General features: G+C 35.5%; 1 protein-coding gene and 5 long non-coding RNA genes across 12 annotated transcripts; 3 read left to right on the top strand and 3 right to left on the bottom strand.

Annotated features, from left to right (window-relative positions):
• Positions 1–155: 155 nt before the first annotated feature.
• LOC149718605 (uncharacterized) lies at positions 156–5,475 on the top strand. Of its 5 annotated transcripts, none has more exons than XR_016372133.1 (11): positions 156–429; positions 902–1,148; positions 1,205–1,244; positions 1,329–1,405; positions 2,965–3,037; positions 3,107–3,271; positions 3,343–3,511; positions 3,910–4,127; positions 4,195–4,514; positions 4,573–4,991; positions 5,081–5,475. XR_016372133.1 is itself a non-coding variant. In XM_089850595.1 (10 exons), the coding sequence occupies exons 2-10, from the start codon at positions 1,096–1,098 to the stop codon at positions 4,781–4,783; spliced, it is 1,326 nt and encodes a 441-aa protein (XP_089706721.1). In that variant the 5' UTR covers positions 156–429; positions 908–1,095; the 3' UTR covers positions 4,784–5,475. The 5 variants fall into 5 exon arrangements, 3 of the variants coding, with proteins under 3 accessions (XP_089706721.1, XP_089706720.1, XP_089706722.1); XR_016372126.1 differs by having other exon boundaries at positions 5,067–5,475; XM_089850595.1 differs by having other exon boundaries at positions 908–1,148; positions 4,573–5,475.
• Positions 5,476–7,180: 1,705 nt separating this feature from the next.
• LOC149718604 (uncharacterized) lies at positions 7,181–7,915 on the bottom strand. Its single transcript, XR_016372115.1, has 2 exons — positions 7,544–7,915; positions 7,181–7,461 (listed from the first exon to the last, which is right to left on the bottom strand). It is a non-coding gene; the product is annotated as an uncharacterized LOC149718604 (long non-coding RNA).
• Positions 7,916–10,241: 2,326 nt separating this feature from the next.
• On the bottom strand, positions 10,242–13,574 carry LOC149718603 (uncharacterized). Of its 2 annotated transcripts, none has more exons than XR_016372073.1 (4): positions 13,268–13,574; positions 12,942–13,163; positions 12,784–12,865; positions 10,242–11,195 (listed from the first exon to the last, which is right to left on the bottom strand). It is a non-coding gene; the product is annotated as an uncharacterized LOC149718603 (long non-coding RNA). The 2 variants fall into 2 exon arrangements; XR_016372076.1 differs by having other exon boundaries at positions 12,784–12,859.
• Positions 13,575–13,768: 194 nt separating this feature from the next.
• Positions 13,769–15,598, bottom strand: LOC149718602 (uncharacterized). Its single transcript, XR_016372071.1, has 2 exons — positions 14,075–15,598; positions 13,769–13,999 (listed from the first exon to the last, which is right to left on the bottom strand). It is a non-coding gene; the product is annotated as an uncharacterized LOC149718602 (long non-coding RNA).
• A 1,484-nt stretch (positions 15,599–17,082) lies between these two features.
• Positions 17,083–18,912, top strand: LOC149718601 (uncharacterized). Its single transcript, XR_016372069.1, has 2 exons — positions 17,083–18,606; positions 18,682–18,912. It is a non-coding gene; the product is annotated as an uncharacterized LOC149718601 (long non-coding RNA).
• Positions 18,913–19,111: 199 nt separating this feature from the next.
• On the top strand, positions 19,112–22,441 carry LOC149718600 (uncharacterized). 2 transcript variants are annotated; one of them, XR_016372108.1, is made up of 4 exons: positions 19,112–19,415; positions 19,520–19,741; positions 19,824–19,899; positions 21,488–22,441. It is a non-coding gene; the product is annotated as an uncharacterized LOC149718600 (long non-coding RNA). The 2 variants fall into 2 exon arrangements; XR_016372086.1 differs by having other exon boundaries at positions 19,818–19,899.
• Positions 22,442–23,069: the final 628 nt, after the last annotated feature.

Below are 23,069 nucleotides of genomic sequence, written 5' to 3'. Positions count from 1 at the left end.
AAAGAAAAAAATTGGTCGAGTTCCAAAAACTTTCCTACCCCCTTCCCCTCAACCTAAAGCTGCGGAACACGGACGCGGGTGCTTGAATCTAGTTCGGCCGTCTACCGCCTCGAGCGTCTCACGTTTTGGGGGGAAAATTCAGAAACCGCTACCAGAGCGCCACCCGTTGTTGTGATATCAAGAATATTCACTTTCGCCAAGTAAAGAATTTGGTTAGCTCAGTACTTCTAGTTTCATCTTACTTTTGATTACAGTTATTATTCCACAACACTAGAAACAATATCGATAACCCATTTCGCCTTTTTGTTTTCAACTTCTAACGCAGTTTAATGCTCGAGAGTGACTGGGTAACGGCAAGCGCAGTTATGGTGATAGTGACGCAAAACACAAACTCGGCATGGTAATATACCTGACTCCAACAATTCAAAGGCGAGTATAGTTCTTCTGGCTTTATTGAGGCGCAATTAATCGGAAACTATCAAATAAAGAGCATCGTTAGAGCACAACTATAGCCTAGCTTAAAGTGACTCCAAAGAAGGGTGTGGCGGGTGGTTTTAAAATTATTTGAAATATGCCAGAGGCACGTGAATGGGGAGAGGCATGGCTCAATGAAACTCGGAAACTTACTTCGTTTTATTTTGAAAACCTCCCAGTGGTTAAAACCGGCACTGGGGAAAACCTGCCAACCTTGCTGTAACGTATTTCAAATAATTTTTAGAAACCCGCCTCTGCCTTTTTTTTCGACCCTTTAAAACCGTAATCCTAGAAGTTTATTTTCTCATCTCTTATAATCTTGGTTTTATTTATTACAAAAATATTGACCAAAGAAATGTAATCATAAAACTCTCGTCAAGCTTCAAGATTTCTAATTATTCTTTTGTTTTGTTTTCAATTACCCTAGCAACAGTTTCATAAGCGGGAGTGAATAGTCAACAAGTGCTGTTAAAGTGTGAGCTCTGCAATACGAGTCTAGAAATTACAGATGCCAAAACTGTACTCAAAAAAGAGTGCAAAGCTCTCTTATAATTCTATTAAATTAGTATCACTTGTTACTTTTGTCTTTGGATTCATGCTGGGATTTAAGTGAACCCCAAAATGACGCAACCGGAATTTGAATTTCTTGGAAATGCTCGATATATTAAATACAGGTAGAATTTGAATCTTAAATGTTATAGACGATATCAAAATCAATTAATTATGATAGGTTGGTTCAAGAAACTGCGATAAACATTACGACAATTGAGGTGAGATTATGAACATTCGCTCGCCTGTCTCAGATCCAATTCTTAATTTTTTATTTCAATTTAATTTTTAATTTTCCATGTTAGGAATCCTGGGAATCTGAAAACTATGCGTCATATTACAATATCACGGAGGATTATTTGAAACGATCCCTAAATATAAAGTATTTTACATAGTTTTTGGCATTCCATTCGATTAATTAGCCCAAAAGAGAAATACTTGCATTAACGCATCAGAGTCCTCTGTCGTTTAGTCAAATGGGTTTACGAATATTCGATATTTTGAATATTATTAGCCTGTTTCGACTTGATCAATTTAAAATGTATTAAAAGTTTAAAACGGCGAGTGATTATTCACATTTTTAAAGTTTGTATTATTGAACAATATTTTTTAATTCGTTAATGTTCAATTTATAAAGTCAGGATTCGCGTATCAATCAAATTTCAATTGCACAGCCTAAAAAATACATCAGGGATAGATTTAATTTTAGAATAGGAATGGAGAACGGTTAGTATTTAGTTCAATCCGACCAGGAATGTGTGGAGGGTTGGAATGGCTAAGGTCAAATCCTAATCGGCGTGAAATGATCTTGGAAACAACTGGCGTGGCTTAATTTACGCTAGTGACGTCATAGCCTGACGAAAAAATCGTATTTAACTCTAATAATTCTCCACCCTCTACCCTAGGTCCTCTGCCCAGGCTGAGAGAATCGAATATGAACGCGAACGGCGGCAAATCAGCGCATTTAACTTTAAAAAATCTAAAAGGTCATTTCTGCCATGCCTTTTTTAACGAGTCATGACATTTTTCGCCTTCGGTAGACAGCTAAACAGACGTAGGGGGAGGAGCTACACTTCTAAAAAAAAAAAAATTGGAATCGTCTTATGTTTCCACCATCAAGGGTACAACGAGAGCCCCCTTAGCCATTCCAGCCCCTCCTGGTCCGACTCATAGCCCAGTATAGAGCCCCACCCTCCAACACGTAACGAAAAGTTTATATTACCTTATTGGCTCACTTAAACTACGTTTTGATGACGTTGCTAACAGGGAAATACGTAATTCATTTTTAACTCTGTCTTCTTTCATACCCCTCCGTCCCGTGGAAGGGGTCCGGGACTTTGACACGCGCCCAGATTACTCTGTTCTCCATTCTACTTCTAAAGTTAAATCTATCCCTGTTAATATTTAGTATTTAAAGTAAAGCTTTTCGTCTACCAAGAACGAATTCAGGCTAGCATCAAAACGTGGAAACAAGGCAATGCTGGAGACTTGAAGTCATACTTTTTGGGAATTCTAAATGGATTATGAACAACGTTTTGTTCACTAATTCAAGAAATGTTTGACATGATGTATTGGTCTTAATCAATTTAATATTTCGATAAATGCAATGTCAAAGATGTCTTAATTAAGATTTTGAAAGGCCTTCGATCCACGAGAGCCTCCATTTTAAAATTTAACAAAAGGTCAATATTTGACATTTTAACCCACCAATGACGCTGAAAAGGAATTTTAAGGCGTTACCATGAATGAAGTTGGTAACAAATTTCGAAAGAAGTAAGACCTCATGGTACCAGGGGCCACTGTGCTTATCGCATCCTGAATGCGTTGTTATTATACTATCTACTGTTAACTAATCCTCAGAAATTGATATCAGACTTCTACTATCACAGTTTTAAAATTACGTTAATATCTTATTATAAAAACCTTTTGTTGATGATTTAGGTCAGTTTTTGAAGGGCATGAAGTGAGCTATTTTAACATTTCTAAAATGTATACTGAGCCTGATTTTTTCAAAGTAAGTGAAAATCAATTAAGACTAAAAATTAAGTCTGTAGAAGTACAAATTTTCCATACCTTTTTTTAGAATGCTAATATTATCCAGCAAGGTGTATCAAGTTTATTTTTCGATGGTCGACAAAAATATTTCAGTCCGTCTCCGGTCTTAGAAACGGCCAGGACGATTATAATTTCTGGACCACCAAAGAGAATCGTATCCACCTCTTTGTCCTTCTTAAATATGGACGGACCAGTAAATTTCGCTCTATTCTATACAATCCAATCACTATCCAATTCATTGAATTCCATTCTTTATTCAATTAGGTCATGATTTTAACGGTGTCAACCGTGGTATTTCTGTCACTTTTGCTCGTCTTTCACTCCATCGTAACGAACAAATACAAATGGTTTCCGACCAAGAAAATTGCTAAGAAACTGGCCCACGAAACTCTGAAAAATGTCTGGGAGAATGCGTCGATCTTGTGTGCCGAACGTAAGTGATTGTGTCATAGAGGAGAGAGAGAGAGAGAGAGAGAGAGAGTGAGTGAGTGAGAGAGAGAGAGATAGAAACGCGCTTTATAAAATCCGCCGAAAAATGGGAAAATAGGGGGGTAGTAAAAACAATTTTCGGTACGTTTAGTTTTAGGACGCACATCCTTTGCGCATGGGGGGGTTGAATTCATCGCCTTATCTCTGTCATCCCCTACGTCAACTGTGCGGGAGAAAGCAGCGCTCAGGCGCCACGGTGTACCGTAGATATACCCCCGTTTTCACCACGCATGGATCACGACTGCCTATACTGATTCTCTCTCCCTCTTTCTCTCCTCTTTGATTGTGTACCCCTTACGAAAGATGGCGAGTGCTTTAAGTACACATAATTATGTTTCGTAGCGATACTCGCTGTTTTGCCCCACATTACTTGTCGTCTGCTCACATCGTCGTGGCTTATAGGAGTGACTTTCATTCTGTTTTTCTTGGGTTGTTATTTGCGTACGGAGTTCACGACCGAAAGCTACCGTTACATTGACACCCTCTCTGACTTGATCAAATCGGGAATTCCACCAACAATGATGAAAGAGAGCGGAACTCTCGACTATCTGAAATATTTGGTAAATAGGCCTGCGTTGTCGTGTTCTCTATAACCATGCAACTGAGGTCATTTGGGCGTTTCTACAGGCAACCGAGGATCCAGTTGTTAAGGAATGGCTTGACGGACTGGACCAAGAGAAACTGTTCACCACTTTTAAAGATTATTCAATGCTTGAAGGATACATTCCTATTCTTTCCGGACAAAAAGCTCTAATCGTAGTGGAAACCTATATGAGATGGACAATTGGAGAATTTTTCACATCTGATTCTGAGAGTAAAAGGTTCCTTGCGGAAAACGGAGGTCTTTACTTTTCGCAGCAAGAAGTAAGCTTCGACTACTTACACCTCATTTTCAACGCCTCTTGGATAAGAAGCTCACCTCAACTGGCAGAAAGCCTCCAAATAAGGTTGGTAGTAGTTTATTTGTAAAATGATCACATCGGTTTGATGACATTCTTGTTACAGCTTTGAACCGATGTTCGAAACGCAATTTTTTAAGTATGTAGATCTCCAGCTGAATCGCGTCATTGATCAAGTGATGTGGAAGCGACCATTGAAAAGTACGATGGCCGTGGACTTCAGTAGCGTCTTCGTTCCATTCTACTTGCTTTTAATGCTATTGTCAGGAACAGTAGCCGTCGTCATAACAGAAATCTTGTTCTATCAATTTGCATAAACGCTGACCATTTCGAAAACAGGCGAACATTTTCTGCCTCGAAGTTTAGTAATTTGCATGCCACGAGTTTTAAGTCTACTCAATTATATGGACTAATTAAACACTTATGTTTTATTATAATTAAAATATTACATTCGATTGTGATCTCCATTACCATTCAAATTCAGATGAAATTAATTGCCTCGCATTAAATAAAACGGGAAAATATGTACGTAGTTCAACCGAATTGCTTCAAATATCTCTAGATCAAAAATTATTTTTAATTCTGAGGATGCAATAATAGAATCACTCTAATAGATGCACTCGTTCGAGAGAAACCTTTCTGCAGTACAGTGGAATAAATGGGGCTTGCTTGGGGTTGATGCTCTGATCACGAGGGACACGTTTCTGGTCCAGTTCTCGAATTGACGGCAGTTTTATTATAGTCTGGAAGCGATTTTAGAAACGCTACTTTTCAAATAATTGAAGCAAAACTTAATCGAACAAGCGAAGTCGATAAGAAAATCGAAAAGTACTTCTGCCTTGGACGTTTGTAGCGTCATCATTCCTTTGTACTGGCTTTTCATTTTGTTGTTTAGGTTTAGTAGCAGTTTTCCTAAGTGAAATATATTAAATAAATGATAAAAATTTAATATATCACGACAGCAAGTCGAATTTTGCGAAAATTCATTAAAATATTTTATGACTCGAAATGTAGTGCGTCATTTTAAATCTTTTTACCTCTCCGAGTGACGTATGTCACGGAGAGGTTCTAATTTCGACGTGTCTGTCTGTCTGTCTGTCTGTCTGTCTGTCTGTCCGTCTGTCCGTTGTTACCTCTCCGAGTGACGTATGTCACGGAGAGGTTCTAATTTCGACGTGTCTGTCTGTCTGTCTGTCTGTCTGTCTGTCTGTCCGTCTGTCCGTTGTTATACCCACGTGACAGCGTTCGCAGTTTGCAAATCGGAGCAAACGTGTATTCAATTTCCAGACCGCATTTACAGTCCCGGAAATTGTATTCCACTTACAGGCTATTACTCCATTGCCTGTCTAACAACTCTGTTCATTTGTCCACCCCTCATGGACACCAGTCTGAACTTACTAGCTTCTAAACACCACCATCTTCTAGTCTTTCGCCCATTCCACATGGACACCAGTTTCTACTTACTGGCTACTAAACACCACCACCTTCTCGTCTTTGTCCATTCCACATGGACACCAGTCTGTACACCTGGCTTCTAACAGCACCATCTTCTAGTCTTTCGCCCATTCCACATGGACACCAGTTTCTACTTACTGGCTACTAAACACCACCACCTTCTCGTCTTTGTCCATTCCACATGGACACCAGTCTGTACACCTGGCTTCTAACAGCACCATCTTCTGGTCTTTGTTTTTGTCCATCCCACATGGACACCAGTCTGTACACCAGGCTTCTAACACCACCATCTTCTGGTCTTTGTTTTTGTCCATCCCACATGGACACCAGTCTGTACACCTGGCTTCTAACACCACCATCATCCTTAAGGTTAAGACATACGCGGCGATCGGCTAGGGTTACGAGAAACGTCTAGCCTTCCAATGGAGGGGTCTTCCTCCAAGGTTCACGCAATTGCGATGTTCTTATCTACAGCTGCGGTTCGAATCCTTTATATACTACCTATTTTAGTAAGGCGAAGCAACCGGCGTATGCTTCATTTCAAACGCCAATATTAGTCAAGTATCTCAAGAATGTTTAATTGTTCTTTTTTAAAGCGATGTAACGTTCAATAAGGCGAATAACTAACGAAAAAAATATTAAATATTAATTATATTTATTTTAATATTTAAGATAATCTTGTTTCTCAATTCAAAATTAATACGGAAAGAGTTAAAAAGCAGTCTATGTTATTGTCTGTGTGTGTCCGTCCGTTATTACACTAGTGCCGCAGTGCGCTGCGTTAGAAATTCGTTTTGCTTTGATGTGTAAAGAAATCCTGCAGAACCATAATATTCCCTTTATCCTTAATATAAAGTGAATATGATGAAATATTTTTCGTAATTATGATGCATTTAGTGCTTTTGTAGCTTTAAAGCTCTGTTTCATTTTGATATTCCAAAGAATTTTTTTAATATTATTATTTGAAATGGCTGTTTATATATTACTTAAGCTATACTACATCTGTTTATAGCATAATCCTTGGTTTAGTGATTTCATGAAGAAAACTAATATCTAGACTCCGGCGGGCATATCTAGTATTACTTGCAATAAGCTTAGTGAAATATAGAGTAAATAATTGAGGCCTGAGGTGAAGTAAGCTTTGGGTTTTGATTTTCGTGTCTGAAATGAAGAGACATCAACGGTTCAGAGTGAGCCGAAAGTTAAATACACTCTTAATTAATCAGGTTAAGATTTTATAATAGAAGAAAAGATGATGGTGGCAATTAGATTAGTAGGGCTAAGCTACAGAGTTTTTATTTTCTTTATGGTGCGCATTGACTATCAGTGCGTCTAGCTACAATTTATCTTTGGTATTATTTAACGTTAACACTCATGTTGGCAAACTAAGAATATTGTTGAGGTGAGACGAGACGATAGTGTTTACACTGCTAACCAGTTGTGAATGTAGCTATCAGAATATAGGGTAAACAGCTGAAGCGTAGACTTCATTTCCTGTTCTTTTTGCCATTAACTGATTTCCATGTGTCCAAGATTTATCCTTATTGGAAGTAAAATGTCGTCTGCTTTACTGTATATTCGCTATGCTTGGAATACTGCTTCAATATTTCGTAAATTTTTACTTCAAAAAAGAGAAATAATTCCATATCTAGGTAAATAACTTTGTAGTAGTAGACCTCTTGACTCGGAGAGGTAATATTTTGGTTTTCCCAACTTGTTAAAACTTATAAGTACCCGGTATCTATGATATTATTGTGGTTAAAAAATTGCACTTCATTTTTTATTCATTCCAATCTGTTGTTGCTCGTGCGTTCGTTTTGGTTTGAACAATGCACCATGTGCCATTGACTATTGCTTCGTCCATGAATGCACCATGTTTTTGTTAAGTGTGGACACACGAAAGCCACGTTCACACTTACATGGGAAACCGGTTCGAAGCGACTCAAATCGCTTCCTAAGTTAGGTGTGAACAAAACTGATACTCGAGAGAGTCGAGAAGCGGTTTCTTGAAGTTGCTTCGCGAACCAACTTAAAGCGGCTTTGGAAGCTAGTTTGTAGTTTTCAGGGATATTTCACCTGGGATGAGACTAGTATTAAATGTATTTTCTCCGGCCTTAGCAGACAACACCAACGAAATGATAAGCAGACAGCACTAACAGAATCGTCTTAGAGTGTGAACCCAAGGTTCGTGGAAAAGGCAAAAATTGCTATGGTGTGAACCGAGGCAGTTGAAATCGCTCCGAACTACCATTAATTAAAGAGTGTTTCAAAACTGGTTGGGCAGACGAGTTTTCAACCGGTTCCCGTGCAAGTGTGAACATAGCAGAACGGGCTTACCCTATTACCTATCGATTATTACTAGCTGTTACCCGCGGCGTCGCTCGCGTAAAATAAGAACTTCCATCAAAATGATATAAAGAATGGGTAGATTTAACTGATGAGTAATATTTTTGTAGCTCCCTGGGAGCGAAGGCACTCGGCGTTGTCCGTCAGCCAGTCGGGAAATTTTTTATTACTTTCCACGCGGACATTATTCCATAAAGAAGGGTTTGGCCACCATTTAAAAAAGATGGCAACAAATCGAACCCGAAAGACCTTTCAGCCCGTCTATAGGTTAAAGGAAACCAGTGTACTAAATATTTGTGAAATCGGTTGAAACGCGCAGACTTTGTTGCGTAGAGAAGATTTTTTACATTTCTGGGCGGCTTTTTTTAAGATGGAAATATCTTTCTTAGTTCGCGTCTAATGAGTAACGTTCCTGCAAATTTTCTGCCTTCTAGGGCAAGCGGTGTGGGCTGGGCGTTGATTATCAGTCTGTCAGTCAGTCAGTCAGTCAGTCAGTCAGGACTTTGATTTATATAGATTTGTCGAAGTTGTTTCCCCTCAGATTTTTGTTTAGTTATTGTTTCTAACGCGAGCCTGCAGTCGCTCTGTAACCGTTTTACTATAAACACATAGCTCACTAAATTCGTTTCTATTAAATGTAAAATCACGTTACTTTCGTTGATTAATTTAATTGAGATACGCTTAGCGCTCTGCACACTACTATTAACAGTTTTTCCATCCTCTCTTGAGTCTATATTGCCCATGGTTTCTTATTTACCCCTGGATTTCTAATCACAAAAATTTATTGTTTTAGGCTAACGATAAAGCTTATTGTTAGTTAAATGATCTTAATTATTTTTACGAAAGAGTGAAACGAAAAAAATCCCATAATAATGGATGATAAACTTTACTTGGCACTCAGCATTGGCATTTGGCAATGAGAAACAATAATCATCTCTGAGAGAACCCACAACGCGGGTTACCTAATACAATTCCAGTCAAAAGCAAACGTTATTGCTTTGGCGCTCTTTAGATAGAGCTCGGCATTATCTATCCATTATCTACGTTATTTTATCTTTATCCATACTGGAAAATTATCCACAGAACTTGCATGTTAAATCGTGTTATATGCACAACCATGGATAAAGAATGCGCGTGAGGAAATTGGTTTTCACGCTATAGGATAGGCAACTCCCTATCTCGAACGACAGCTTATTCTGCATATACTCTGTTACAACATAGGTTATCAGCACTATGAAGCTCTTACTAGGAAATCTACGAACCGTAATTCCATTTTGTGGTTTGTAATATGCCAGCTTAGAAAGGGAAAATATTCCCTAAGAAAACTTCATACCTCTTATAATCTAGATTTTATTGATTACAACAATATTAACCATGCATACTCTGGGTTTTAGGTATATATCAAGAAAAACTCCATTTAAAGGGAATGAGAATCTTCGTTTGAAAAACCTCATTTATATAACAAAACAGAATTAATTTTTGTGAATTCAAAAATATCAAGCTTTTAATTCTCCGATTTCTGGTTATTTGGCAATATGCATTTGAAAAGGCTTCATTTGAAATAATTTGAAATCCACTTTTTATGAAAGGCTAAAACGTTTCCCGTATCCCGACGTCACAGATATATTTTTCACGTGAGATGGTGCCACTCTCTCCGCTATCAGACCCAGAGTTTATACTTCCGAGAAGCTTGAGACGCGTATAGGATTCCCGCGCTTTTCCCCCCCTGACGTCATAGTGATGTCATCAAACGGGCGAACAAGCTCGACAAGACAAAATTATTGATTGGTGGTAAAAAGAGAGAATATGCAGCCAGTATAGGCCAATTCAAGATGGCGGCCACTCAAGGGGGGAGGAGTCGAGTTTTCCCGATCTCCTCTTTTTACCTGTCAATATTTGATCGATTGCTTGTGTAGGCTTGAAGTATTATAAGCTTATAACAAAAGATGGCTTGATAGGAAAAAGACCACAATATAAAGTAAAAAAGTTATTTTATTTTCTTTAAAAGTATAGGTTCTAATATTAAAGATATTTTTTCAATTTTCATTTTAAAATGTATTTGATTTATTCTAAAATAATTCCTTCTATCTTCGTAAGGAAGAAGATAAATTTTAATATTATTTTTAAATCTTACGTATGTCATTAAGCCTTTCTTTGATATACAGAGCGTTAAGTTGTTTTCTAACGTAGAGTTCCAAAACTAATCTTTCGAGATCTTTAGTTTTGACTTTAAAGGTATGATAAGTTTCTTCCGTGTTTTCTTGAGGTTTTTCAGGCGTTTTTTCTTCAGTCTTGACTTTTATATTTTTAGTGTACGTTTCTGTCTCATCAATCTACTGAAAATTATGTTAATTTTGATATCCTGAAAAAATTATTAGGGGTGAACAACCAGGGGAAACCTGAAATAAACGCTGTACAGGTACCCATTGGACCCCAAATACGACGGCTACCCAATCATACTTTAATTACGATAGAACAGACCAAAACATATCAGGTGGTCGTAGATAAAGTTCGCGTTTTCCCCGATTATACTACAGCACCTTATGGTTACATTAAATAATTTTAAATTTGTAAAATTGTATATATTTTAATTGACTGGTGGTTTGTTTGCTGACTTTTCTATTAACACAAATTAGTCTTCATTGTTCTTGTGAGATAAATATTTCTCACCTTATATTATGGTCTTTATAAATTTATTCTTACATTTAAGCATACAAAATCAAATATTGACAGGTGTTCCTCCAAAAAAAAGAGAGAAAACGCAAAAACTAGGCTCCCCCGCCTTAACAGTGGCCGCCATCTTTGTGGGTTTTCCAGGTTTTTCGTCACGAATCCCATCTTGCCCAGACCGTTTTGAACAGAATTAGGGACTCATTTGCTCAATCTCATATTCAACCACCTACTCCACAACCAAATCTCAACAATCAACTGTAAGTGAAAACACCGAATAACTTTATCATACCTTCAAAGTCAAAACTAAAGATCTCGAAAAATTAGTTTTAGAACTCTAGGCGAGAAAACGACTTAACGCGTTGTATATCAAAGAACAACTTAATGCCTTGCGTAAGATTTAAAAATAATATCTCACGCGGTAATCTAAAACACGATCTCCGACATTGGTGGACATTCTTTGCGACAGGTCTTTACGGCTTGAAAGGTGATGACCTAATCATCTTTATCGAGAGATTTTCTTGGAAGCCTGGGGTTGATATTTAGCCTGAGGGTATATTGACTGATGCTTATTTTATTGTCCTTTCTTCAATTGGCTACATACCAGGTGGTTTAGGACCTTAAAAGGGGGCGTGGCTAAACCATTTGTATTGTTATCAATGGAATCTGTATTTGGAGTGATTTATGACTCACACAAACGTGTTAAGACATTCCATCGGCTTTTTTATTTATACGTAACCATAATCAGACGTTCTATGGTAGATCGTGAAAGATAGGCTTATGCTATTTTAGGCTTATTCTATGGTAGATCCTGGTAGGCCTATGCTGTATTAGTTCTTGAAAGATAGGCTTTTGCTAGGTATATTCTTTGGTAAATGCTGACAAAATATAGTCTTATGCTAGGTTATTCTATGGTAGATCCTAAAGAAAGATAGGCTTCTGCTAAGTTATTCTATGTTAGATCAGGAATGATTGGTCTATGCTAGGTTATTCTATGCTAGATCCTGAAACACAGGCTTATGCTAGGTTATTCTAGTTGTATAGGTTGAAGAATCAGAGTTTGATTACTAACGGTTTTTCATACGATTACTACTAAAATACACATGAATATTGATTAAAATACTGGCATTTATATAAAACTACCTAAAAGACACGATTTTTACCCTGCACAAGTGTCTTATTAGAAATTAATACTGAATTCCATACGAATATTACTAAACTACAAGGGATTTATATAAAATACATGCAAAAGTTATAGCTGAATTCTGGCTAAAATACACATGAATATTTATTAAAATACTGGCATTTCCTTAATACTACCTAAAAAACACCAATTTTACCATACACTAGTGGCTTATTATAAACTAATGCTGAATTTCATACAAATGATACTAAATTACAAGGGATTTATATACATTACATGCAAAAGTTATAGCTGACTACTACTAAAATACACATGAATATTTATTAAAATATTGGCATTTCCTTAATACTACCTAAAAAACACCAATTTTTACCATACACTAGTGGCTTATTATAAACTAATGCTGAATTTCATACAAATGATACTAAATTACAAGGGATTTATATACATTACATGCAAAAAATATAGCTGACTACTACTAAAATACACATGAATATTGATTATAATACTGGCATTTATATAATCCTCCCAAAAAAAAACAATTTTACCCTGCACTAACGAATACGGAATTTCATACGAATATTACTAAACTACAAGGGATTTATATAAAATACATGCAAAAGTTATAGCTGAATACAGGCTAAAAAACACATGAATATGGATTAAAATACAAACATTGTTATAATGCAAAGTGAAACATACCCTTTTTTATGAAGCAAAAGTTGATTTATATTAACTATGATGCTTCCACAATTCTATTTCATCTCGAAAGTCACTGCTGTACCTGATTTAAATTTCTGGTGAATCATCTTTCCAATTGTAACACGGGCACAAGTCCTTAATTCGGTATTTAAACTCACCGCACAGAGTACAAAAGTTTCGCTCGTCAAGAAGATGTCTTCGCTTTTTTTGGGTCGACATACGGATAAGGTTTTTAGACTGAACTAAAACACAACGTCTGAAGTGCGCACAATCACGTGATGTGCAGAAATAATTTAATTGGCCGCAGTCAGGCACGTCTTTTAAAGTCCCATCACAATGAGGGCAGTGTAGATGACTCGTACGTGGCATGGGGACATACCCTAGTTTTTTGAGGTTTCCATGAACATTTTCGGCCATACCGAAAGAGACGTGGTCAGATGAATGAAATATACCGGAATATTGCTTATTATGCTAAAAAACTTACCGATCTGAACATTTCAGAGTAAAGTATACACGAATATGGCTAGACCGTTTCATATGTTTTCTATTTAGCACACATTTTAAGGGACATTTTTACAAAAAAAGAATTACATATTACGTAAGGTGCATCGGAGGAAACACGGGTTTGTCACCTGTGAAGCGTTGTTTGCGAGGCCCAAATTGATTACATTTAATACAATTAAAATCGAGGGACGTTTCGTCAATGCAGTCTTCGCAGACCGAGATGCTAACGCATAAGATGGCTTGATGCTCGAGTATCTACCCGTTATACGAAGGTATTTACTACCCCCCCCCGCAAACCAATTTTTTGAGATGTTTACCCCCAATAAACCCCCCCCATCTGTGACGTATGCATTAGCTTTGAAAATATTCTTATTTTAATTAAAGAGGACCATTATAAAAAATGTACATTATACAAACTAACAATTACGAAAACCGTTCTCCTTTATGATCTATTATTCTGTATGCCAATAAGAAATCCATATTTAAATGCAATAAACTTAACTTTAATTTTTTAAATTTTACACTATTAGCATAAAATTTATACTGTCCTAGTTCTGGTATACGAAATCAGCGTATTAAAGGCACTTTTCCAATGCTCACGGACGATGACGGGCTAACGTGTTTCTTTGATGATCATAGAGACAGGTGACACGTGTCTCACCTTCTATATCCATGGCCTTTGGACAATCCACGTCATTCAAATTTATGACTTCTTTATTTAAAATATTAAAAAGAAAGAAACATTTTTGATTACCCTTGCAATATATACGGTCTGCGAACCGGGTACCTAACATGAGACAGCGACGAAGATTATGATAAGGCGTTTCTCCTCATCCAAATGAGATTCCGTGTAAATTTCTGGTGATGTAGCTATTGAGTCGTTGTGTAGACGAAGGAAGCGTAGATTGACTATAAGGCGGTAAAAATGTCCATAACACTATTTCTGGAAGTTTAGTAACAGTAGCACAACTTAGTTCTTTAACTATCAGATCGCCTGCGAGGTTCCATTTTTCGTCCTTCCCGTGTAGATACTCAAAGTCAACTAGTACAGATTTCATGTTATCTAGAAGGTAGTTTCCTAAATGATGATTCTCCAAATGGTTGGAGTGCGGTTTATATACTTTTCAAAGTCCTTTCACTAAGTATATTAGCTATAGAATATAAATCACATGACGGAGGGGGGTGGCATGCTGAAACACGTATGACAATAGCTCTTAAGAGGTCCAATCGTTGTCCAAAAATTGACAGTAGGTATAACAATAGAACTGTGTTTTCGACAGAAGATTAAAAATGCAGAGACAACAATCTCTTTTTAATGTCAGGCGGTCAAACATTCTCCACAAAAGGTATATTGACAGATGTCTTAAAAGGGGATGTAAAGGTAAATAATGAGCCCTTGGCTAAAATTATTAGACAGATAATTATAGTTTTGTTGAACCCATGTACCCTTAAAGCATTAACGTCTGAAGTACTGTACCAAGAATGCGTACGAGATCTTAGATAAATCTTCAAACGTTTCTTTGTGATATTGTGTATACTAGTTTTTAGGTAACGTTTCAAAAACTTTAACGTAAGAATACGCCTACAGTCAAACCATTCAGCAGTGAGAAAAAATAGGCATTTCAACGTTTCTTATTGTATTGTGCATACTAGATTTAGCTAAGGTTTCAAAAACTGACATAAAAATACGCCTACAATCAAACCATACAATTCAACAAAAGGATTAATTATAACAAAGGAATTGATGCGTCATTCCATTAGTGGGTTTTACGACAGTAAACTTTGGTCTCCGAAGATGCATTGTTAAGAAAAAATTTCTTCAATCAATCAAATATTGACAGGTCTATTGAAATGCTAGGAGTAATAGACAAATAGGTCAAGATTACTATTGTATAATTTATTTACTGGTAAACTATTATGGAGTCAAGTACAAAAAAGTCGTCAAGAATACGTCAGATCTTGGAGATTAACCCTCCAAAAACTACTTATTGTATTATTTATTTTATTGATTTTAGGGGTACTGGAATTCCTTAATCTCTGGTTTCTGAACGTTGACATAAAAATACGCTTACAGTCTAACAATGGGACAGTCAAGGTCAATAGAGTAATTCGCAAAGCACCAAGGGCGAAGGCATCTTCATTTATAGTATTTATAATAAAAGAATTTAGCTTGAATAAGAAAAATATATCGTTGAATTGTTCAATCAAATATTGACAGGCCTATTTTTTTAAAAAAATGGGTGAGTAATCCATAGGAATATAATCAACAGGGAAGGGGGAAAAGTATTGGATAAATAAGATGATCGTATAGTTGTTCAATTTTTCTATTCATAGATCACTAGGTAGAGTAGGATGGAAGCACCTTACGTATAACCAAAGGAGAAAATGTAATAGATAATAGTTAGGCATCCTAAAATACAATGGAACTGAAGGGTGGAGAAGCCGAGAAGATATATTCAGCAGGGGGAAGGTGTGGAGGATGTTCGACAAATAAGATCTAACCATAGATTAATAGGTTGAATTGTAGAATGACGATCCCTTAAGTATAACACAAGGAGAAAATGTATTAGACAAATCACAAAATGTTACTGTTTCGTGTATTCTGTTATATAACCATTTATAAAATCAATATCAGTTATAAAAGTATACAAAAACATTTTTTGATAATTTTTTTAAACTTTAATTTTTTATAATTTTTTTCTTAACTTTAATTTAAACTTTTTTCCTTAACTTTATTTTAAACTTTTTTCATTTCTTTTCTTAACTTTATTTTAAACTAATTTTTTAACAAAATGCTTTTCAAACACATCTGCACAGATTTTTTCAGGTTTTTAGTACTTTTTTCCTTTTTTAAACATTGTAATAACTATCAAAGACTTTCGTTGTTGAATATAACGATAATCTTTATTAAAGTGTATTAGATATGCAAATTTATTATAATATCGCCAATCTAAAAGAACATATTCTTAAAGATAGTGTAAAATTATCAAATTTGCAGGAGGAAAAAATGGTGAAGAAGGGCAAGTCCGACTTCAGGTTGAAGGCGGTTATCCCTCCCTCTGTAGAGGGAGGGATAATACACTTGCCCTTCTTCACCATTTTTTCCTCCTGCAAATTTGATAATTTTACACTATCTTTAAGAATATGTTCTTTTAGATTGGCGATATTATAATAAATTTGCATATCTAATACACTTTAATAAAGATTATCGTTATATTCAACAACGAAAGTCTTTGATAGTTATTACAATGTTTAAAAAAGGAAAAAAGTACTAAAAACCTGAAAAAATCTGTGCAGATGTGTTTGAAAAGCATTTTGTTAAAAAATTAGTTTAAAATAAAGTTAAGAAAAGAAATGAAAAAAGTTTAAAATAAAGTTAAGGAAAAAAGTTTAAATTAAAGTTAAGAAAAAAATTATAAAAAATTAAAGTTTAAAAAAATTATCAAAAAATGTTTTTGTATACTTTTATAACTGATATTGATTTTATAAATGGTTATATAACAGAATACACGAAACAGTAACATTTTGTGATTTGTCTAATACATTTTCTCCTTGTGTTATACTTAAGGGATCGTCATTCTACAATTCAACCTATTAATCTATGGTTAGATCTTATTTGTCGAACATCCTCCACACCTTCCCCCTGCTGAATATATCTTCTCGGCTTCTCCACCCTTCAGTTCCATTGTATTTTAGGATGCCTAACTATTATCTATTACATTTTCTCCTTTGGTTATACGTAAGGTGCTTCCATCCTACTCTACCTAGTGATCTATGAATAGAAAAATTGAACAACTATACGATCATCTTATTTATCCAATACTTTTCCCCCTTCCCTGTTGATTATATTCCTATGGATTACTCACCCATTTTTTTAAAAAAATAGGCCTGTCAATATTTGATTGAACAATTCAACGATATATTTTTCTTATTCAAGCTAAATTCTTTTATTATAAATACTATAAATGAAGATGCCTTCGCCCTTGGTGCTTTGCGAATTACTCTATTGACCTTGACTGTCCCATTGTTAGACTGTAAGCGTATTTTTATGTCAACGTTCAGAAACCAGAGATTAAGGAATTCCAGTACCCCTAAAATCAATAAAATAAATAATACAATAAGTAGTTTTTGGAGGGTTAATCTCCAAGATCTGACGTATTCTTGACGACTTTTTTGTACTTGACTCCATAATAGTTTACCAGTAAATAAATTATACAATAGTAATCTTGACCTATTTGTCTATTACTCCTAGCATTTCAATAGACCTGTCAATATTTGATTGATTGAAGAAATTTTTTCTTAACAATGCATCTTCGGAGACCAAAGTTTACTGTCGTAAAACCCACTAATGGAATGACGCATCAATTCCTTTGTTATAATTAATCCTTTTGTTGAATTGTATGGTTTGATTGTAGGCGTATTTTTATGTCAGTTTTTGAAACCTTAGCTAAATCTAGTATGCACAATACAATAAGAAACGTTGAAATGCCTATTTTTTCTCACTGCTGAATGGTTTGACTGTAGGCGTATTCTTACGTTAAAGTTTTTGAAACGTTACCTAAAAACTAGTATACACAATATCACAAAGAAACGTTTGAAGATTTATCTAAGATCTCGTACGCATTCTTGGTACAGTACTTCAGACGTTAATGCTTTAAGGGTACATGGGTTCAACAAAACTATAATTATCTGTCTAATAATTTTAGCCAAGGGCTCATTATTTACCTTTACATCCCCTTTTAAGACATCTGTCAATATACCTTTTGTGGAGAATGTTTGACCGCCTGACATTAAAAAGAGATTGTTGTCTCTGCATTTTTAATCTTCTGTCGAAAACACAGTTCTATTGTTATACCTACTGTCAATTTTTGGACAACGATTGGACCTCTTAAGAGCTATTGTCATACGTGTTTCAGCATGCCACCCCCCTCCGTCATGTGATTTATATTCTATAGCTAATATACTTAGTGAAAGGACTTTGAAAAGTATATAAACCGCACTCCAACCATTTGGAGAATCATCATTTAGGAAACTACCTTCTAGATAACATGAAATCTGTACTAGTTGACTTTGAGTATCTACACGGGAAGGACGAAAAATGGAACCTCGCAGGCGATCTGATAGTTAAAGAACTAAGTTGTGCTACTGTTACTAAACTTCCAGAAATAGTGTTATGGACATTTTTACCGCCTTATAGTCAATCTACGCTTCCTTCGTCTACACAACGACTCAATAGCTACATCACCAGAAATTTACACGGAATCTCATTTGGATGAGGAGAAACGCCTTATCATAATCTTCGTCGCTGTCTCATGTTAGGTACCCGGTTCGCAGACCGTATATATTGCAAGGGTAATCAAAAATGTTTCTTCCTTTTTAATATTTTAAATAAAGAAGTCATAAATTTGAATGACGTGGATTGTCCAAAGGCCATGGATATAGAAGGTGAGACACGTGTCACCTGTCTCTATGATCATCAAAGAAACACGTTAGCCCGTCATCGTCCGTGAGCATTGGAAAAGTGCCTTTAATACGCTGATTTCGTATACCAGAACTAGGACAGTATAAATTTTATGCTAATAGTGTAAAATTTAAAAAATTAAAGTTAAGTTTATTGCATTTAAATATGGATTTCTTATTGGCATACAGAATAATAGATCATAAAGGAGAACGGTTTTCGTAATTGTTAGTTTGTATAATGTACATTTTTTATAATGGTCCTCTTTAATTAAAATAAGAATATTTTCAAAGCTAATGCATACGTCACAGATGGGGGGGGGTTTATTGGGGGTAAACATCTCAAAAAATTGGTTTGCGGGGGGGGGGTAGTAAATACCTTCGTATAACGGGTAGATACTCGAGCATCAAGCCATCTTATGCGTTAGCATCTCGGTCTGCGAAGACTGCATTGACGAAACGTCCCTCGATTTTAATTGTATTAAATGTAATCAATTTGGGCCTCGCAAACAACGCTTCACAGGTGACAAACCCGTGTTTCCTCCGATGCACCTTACGTAATATGTAATTCTTTTTTTGTAAAAATGTCCCTTAAAATGTGTGCTAAATAGAAAACATATGAAACGGTCTAGCCATATTCGTGTATACTTTACTCTGAAATGTTCAGATCGGTAAGTTTTTTAGCATAATAAGCAATATTCCGGTATATTTCATTCATCTGACCACGTCTCTTTCGGTATGGCCGAAAATGTTCATGGAAACCTCAAAAAACTAGGGTATGTCCCCATGCCACGTACGAGTCATCTACACTGCCCTCATTGTGATGGGACTTTAAAAGACGTGCCTGACTGCGGCCAATTAAATTATTTCTGCACATCACGTGATTGTGCGCACTTCAGACGTTGTGTTTTAGTTCAGTCTAAAAACCTTATCCGTATGTCGACCCAAAAAAAGCGAAGACATCTTCTTGACGAGCGAAACTTTTGTACTCTGTGCGGTGAGTTTAAATACCGAATTAAGGACTTGTGCCCGTGTTACAATTGGAAAGATGATTCACCAGAAATTTAAATCAGGTACAGCAGTGACTTTCGAGATGAAATAGAATTGTGGAAGCATCATAGTTAATATAAATCAACTTTTGCTTCATAAAAAAGGGTATGTTTCACTTTGCATTATAACAATGTTTGTATTTTAATCCATATTCATGTGTTTTTTAGCCTGTATTCAGCTATAACTTTTGCATGTATTTTATATAAATCCCTTGTAGTTTAGTAATATTCGTATGAAATTCCGTATTCGTTAGTGCAGGGTAAAATTGTTTTTTTTTGGGAGGATTATATAAATGCCAGTATTATAATCAATATTCATGTGTATTTTAGTAGTAGTCAGCTATATTTTTTGCATGTAATGTATATAAATCCCTTGTAATTTAGTATCATTTGTATGAAATTCAGCATTAGTTTATAATAAGCCACTAGTGTATGGTAAAAATTGGTGTTTTTTAGGTAGTATTAAGGAAATGCCAATATTTTAATAAATATTCATGTGTATTTTAGTAGTAGTCAGCTATAACTTTTGCATGTAATGTATATAAATCCCTTGTAATTTAGTATCATTTGTATGAAATTCAGCATTAGTTTATAATAAGCCACTAGTGTATGGTAAAATTGGTGTTTTTTAGGTAGTATTAAGGAAATGCCAGTATTTTAATAAATATTCATGTGTATTTTAGCCAGAATTCAGCTATAACTTTTGCATGTATTTTATATAAATCCCTTGTAGTTTAGTAATATTCGTATGGAATTCAGTATTAATTTCTAATAAGACACTTGTGCAGGGTAAAAATCGTGTCTTTTAGGTAGTTTTATATAAATGCCAGTATTTTAATCAATATTCATGTGTATTTTAGTAGTAATCGTATGAAAAACCGTTAGTAATCAAACTCTGATTCTTCAACCTATACAACTAGAATAACCTAGCATAAGCCTGTGTTTCAGGATCTAGCATAGAATAACCTAGCATAGACCAATCATTCCTGATCTAACATAGAATAACTTAGCAGAAGCCTATCTTTCTTTAGGATCTACCATAGAATAACCTAGCATAAGACTATATTTTGTCAGCATTTACCAAAGAATATACCTAGCAAAAGCCTATCTTTCAAGAACTAATACAGCATAGGCCTACCAGGATCTACCATAGAATAAGCCTAAAATAGCATAAGCCTATCTTTCACGATCTACCATAGAACGTCTGATTATGGTTACGTATAAATAAAAAAGCCGATGGAATGTCTTAACACGTTTGTGTGAGTCATAAATCACTCCAAATACAGATTCCATTGATAACAATACAAATGGTTTAGCCACGCCCCCTTTTAAGGTCCTAAACCACCTGGTATGTAGCCAATTGAAGAAAGGACAATAAAATAAGCATCAGTCAATATACCCTCAGGCTAAATATCAACCCCAGGCTTCCAAGAAAATCTCTCGATAAAGATGATTAGGTCATCACCTTTCAAGCCGTAAAGACCTGTCGCAAAGAATGTCCACCAATGTCGGAGATCGTGTTTTAGATTACCGCGTGAGATATTATTTTTAAATCTTACGCAAGGCATTAAGTTGTTCTTTGATATACAACGCGTTAAGTCGTTTTCTCGCCTAGAGTTCTAAAACTAATTTTTCGAGATCTTTAGTTTTGACTTTGAAGGTATGATAAAGTTATTCGGTGTTTTCACTTACAGTTGATTGTTGAGATTTGGTTGTGGAGTAGGTGGTTGAATATGAGATTGAGCAAATGAGTCCCTAATTCTGTTCAAAACGGTCTGGGCAAGATGGGATTCGTGACGAAAAACCTGGAAAACCCACAAAGATGGCGGCCACTGTTAAGGCGGGGGAGCCTAGTTTTTGCGTTTTCTCTCTTTTTTTTGGAGGAACACCTGTCAATATTTGATTTTGTATGCTTAAATGTAAGAATAAATTTATAAAGACCATAATATAAGGTGAGAAATATTTATCTCACAAGAACAATGAAGACTAATTTGTGTTAATAGAAAAGTCAGCAAACAAACCACCAGTCAATTAAAATATATACAATTTTACAAATTTAAAATTATTTAATGTAACCATAAGGTGCTGTAGTATAATCGGGGAAAACGCGAACTTTATCTACGACCACCTGATATGTTTTGGTCTGTTCTATCGTAATTAAAGTATGATTGGGTAGCCGTCGTATTTGGGGTCCAATGGGTACCTGTACAGCGTTTATTTCAGGTTTCCCCTGGTTGTTCACCCCTAATAATTTTTTCAGGATATCAAAATTAACATAATTTTCAGTAGATTGATGAGACAGAAACGTACACTAAAAATATAAAAGTCAAGACTGAAGAAAAAACGCCTGAAAAACCTCAAGAAAACACGGAAGAAACTTATCATACCTTTAAAGTCAAAACTAAAGATCTCGAAAGATTAGTTTTGGAACTCTACGTTAGAAAACAACTTAACGCTCTGTATATCAAAGAAAGGCTTAATGACATACGTAAGATTTAAAAATAATATTAAAATTTATCTTCTTCCTTACGAAGATAGAAGGAATTATTTTAGAATAAATCAAATACATTTTAAAATGAAAATTGAAAAAATATCTTTAATATTAGAACCTATACTTTTAAAGAAAATAAAATAACTTTTTTACTTTATATTGTGGTCTTTTTCCTATCAAGCCATCTTTTGTTATAAGCTTATAATACTTCAAGCCTACACAAGCAATCGATCAAATATTGACAGGTAAAAAGAGGAGATCGGGAAAACTCGACTCCTCCCCCCTTGAGTGGCCGCCATCTTGAATTGGCCTATACTGGCTGCATATTCTCTGTAAAATATGATATGAAATTGTAAATTCGCATTCCCTTTAACTTTTGCGTTTATCGCGTCATGCTGCAAGATTTCTCCAATTTATTCTGTTTTGTTTTCAATTACCATAGCAACAGTTTCATGAGCGGGAGATACGCATGGCTAAACACAAGAGACGTTTAAGCGGTTTTATCAAAGCATTTTAGGGTTTAGGAGCATCCTTTCCCGCGCTATAAAGTGTTTTGGCGCGTTTAATTCTTTTGTAACTTATATTTAATTAAGTTTTAATTAAAGTAACGGATTAATTCCGCCTTCTGAAATAAATTACTTTTCGAAAACAACAAAATTAGCCACTCACGTAGATGACGGCAGTTCTCGTCGTGAGCGGACGTGTTTCTGTGAGCTCTCGTTAGGAACGCTAACCCTTGGTCTTAACCCTAAAGTAAACGCGGTCCAGGCTTTGGATCTTAGCTT

The sequence above is a fragment of the Phalangium opilio genome, unplaced genomic scaffold, assembly GCF_054372755.1.
Source record: "Phalangium opilio isolate 3A_F unplaced genomic scaffold, DU_Popi_V2 ptg000002l_1, whole genome shotgun sequence".
NCBI classification, from domain to species: Eukaryota; Metazoa; Arthropoda; class Arachnida; order Opiliones; family Phalangiidae; genus Phalangium; species Phalangium opilio.
Note: the sequence above shows the minus strand (reverse complement) of the source record. Positions and strands in the feature narration are given on the sequence as shown.

Excerpts from the sequence above, each read along its gene's own strand:
- LOC149718605 (XM_089850595.1), top strand. The coding sequence starts at position 1,096 with ATGACGCAACCGGAATTTGAATTTCTTGGAAATGCTCGATATATTAAA. Across the intron at positions 1,149-1,204 it reads GCTCGATATATTAAATACAG|GTTGGTTCAAGAAACTGCGA; the intron begins GTAGAATTTGAA and ends TAATTATGATAG. Across the intron at positions 4,128-4,194 it reads TCGACTATCTGAAATATTTG|GCAACCGAGGATCCAGTTGT; the intron begins GTAAATAGGCCT and ends GCGTTTCTACAG.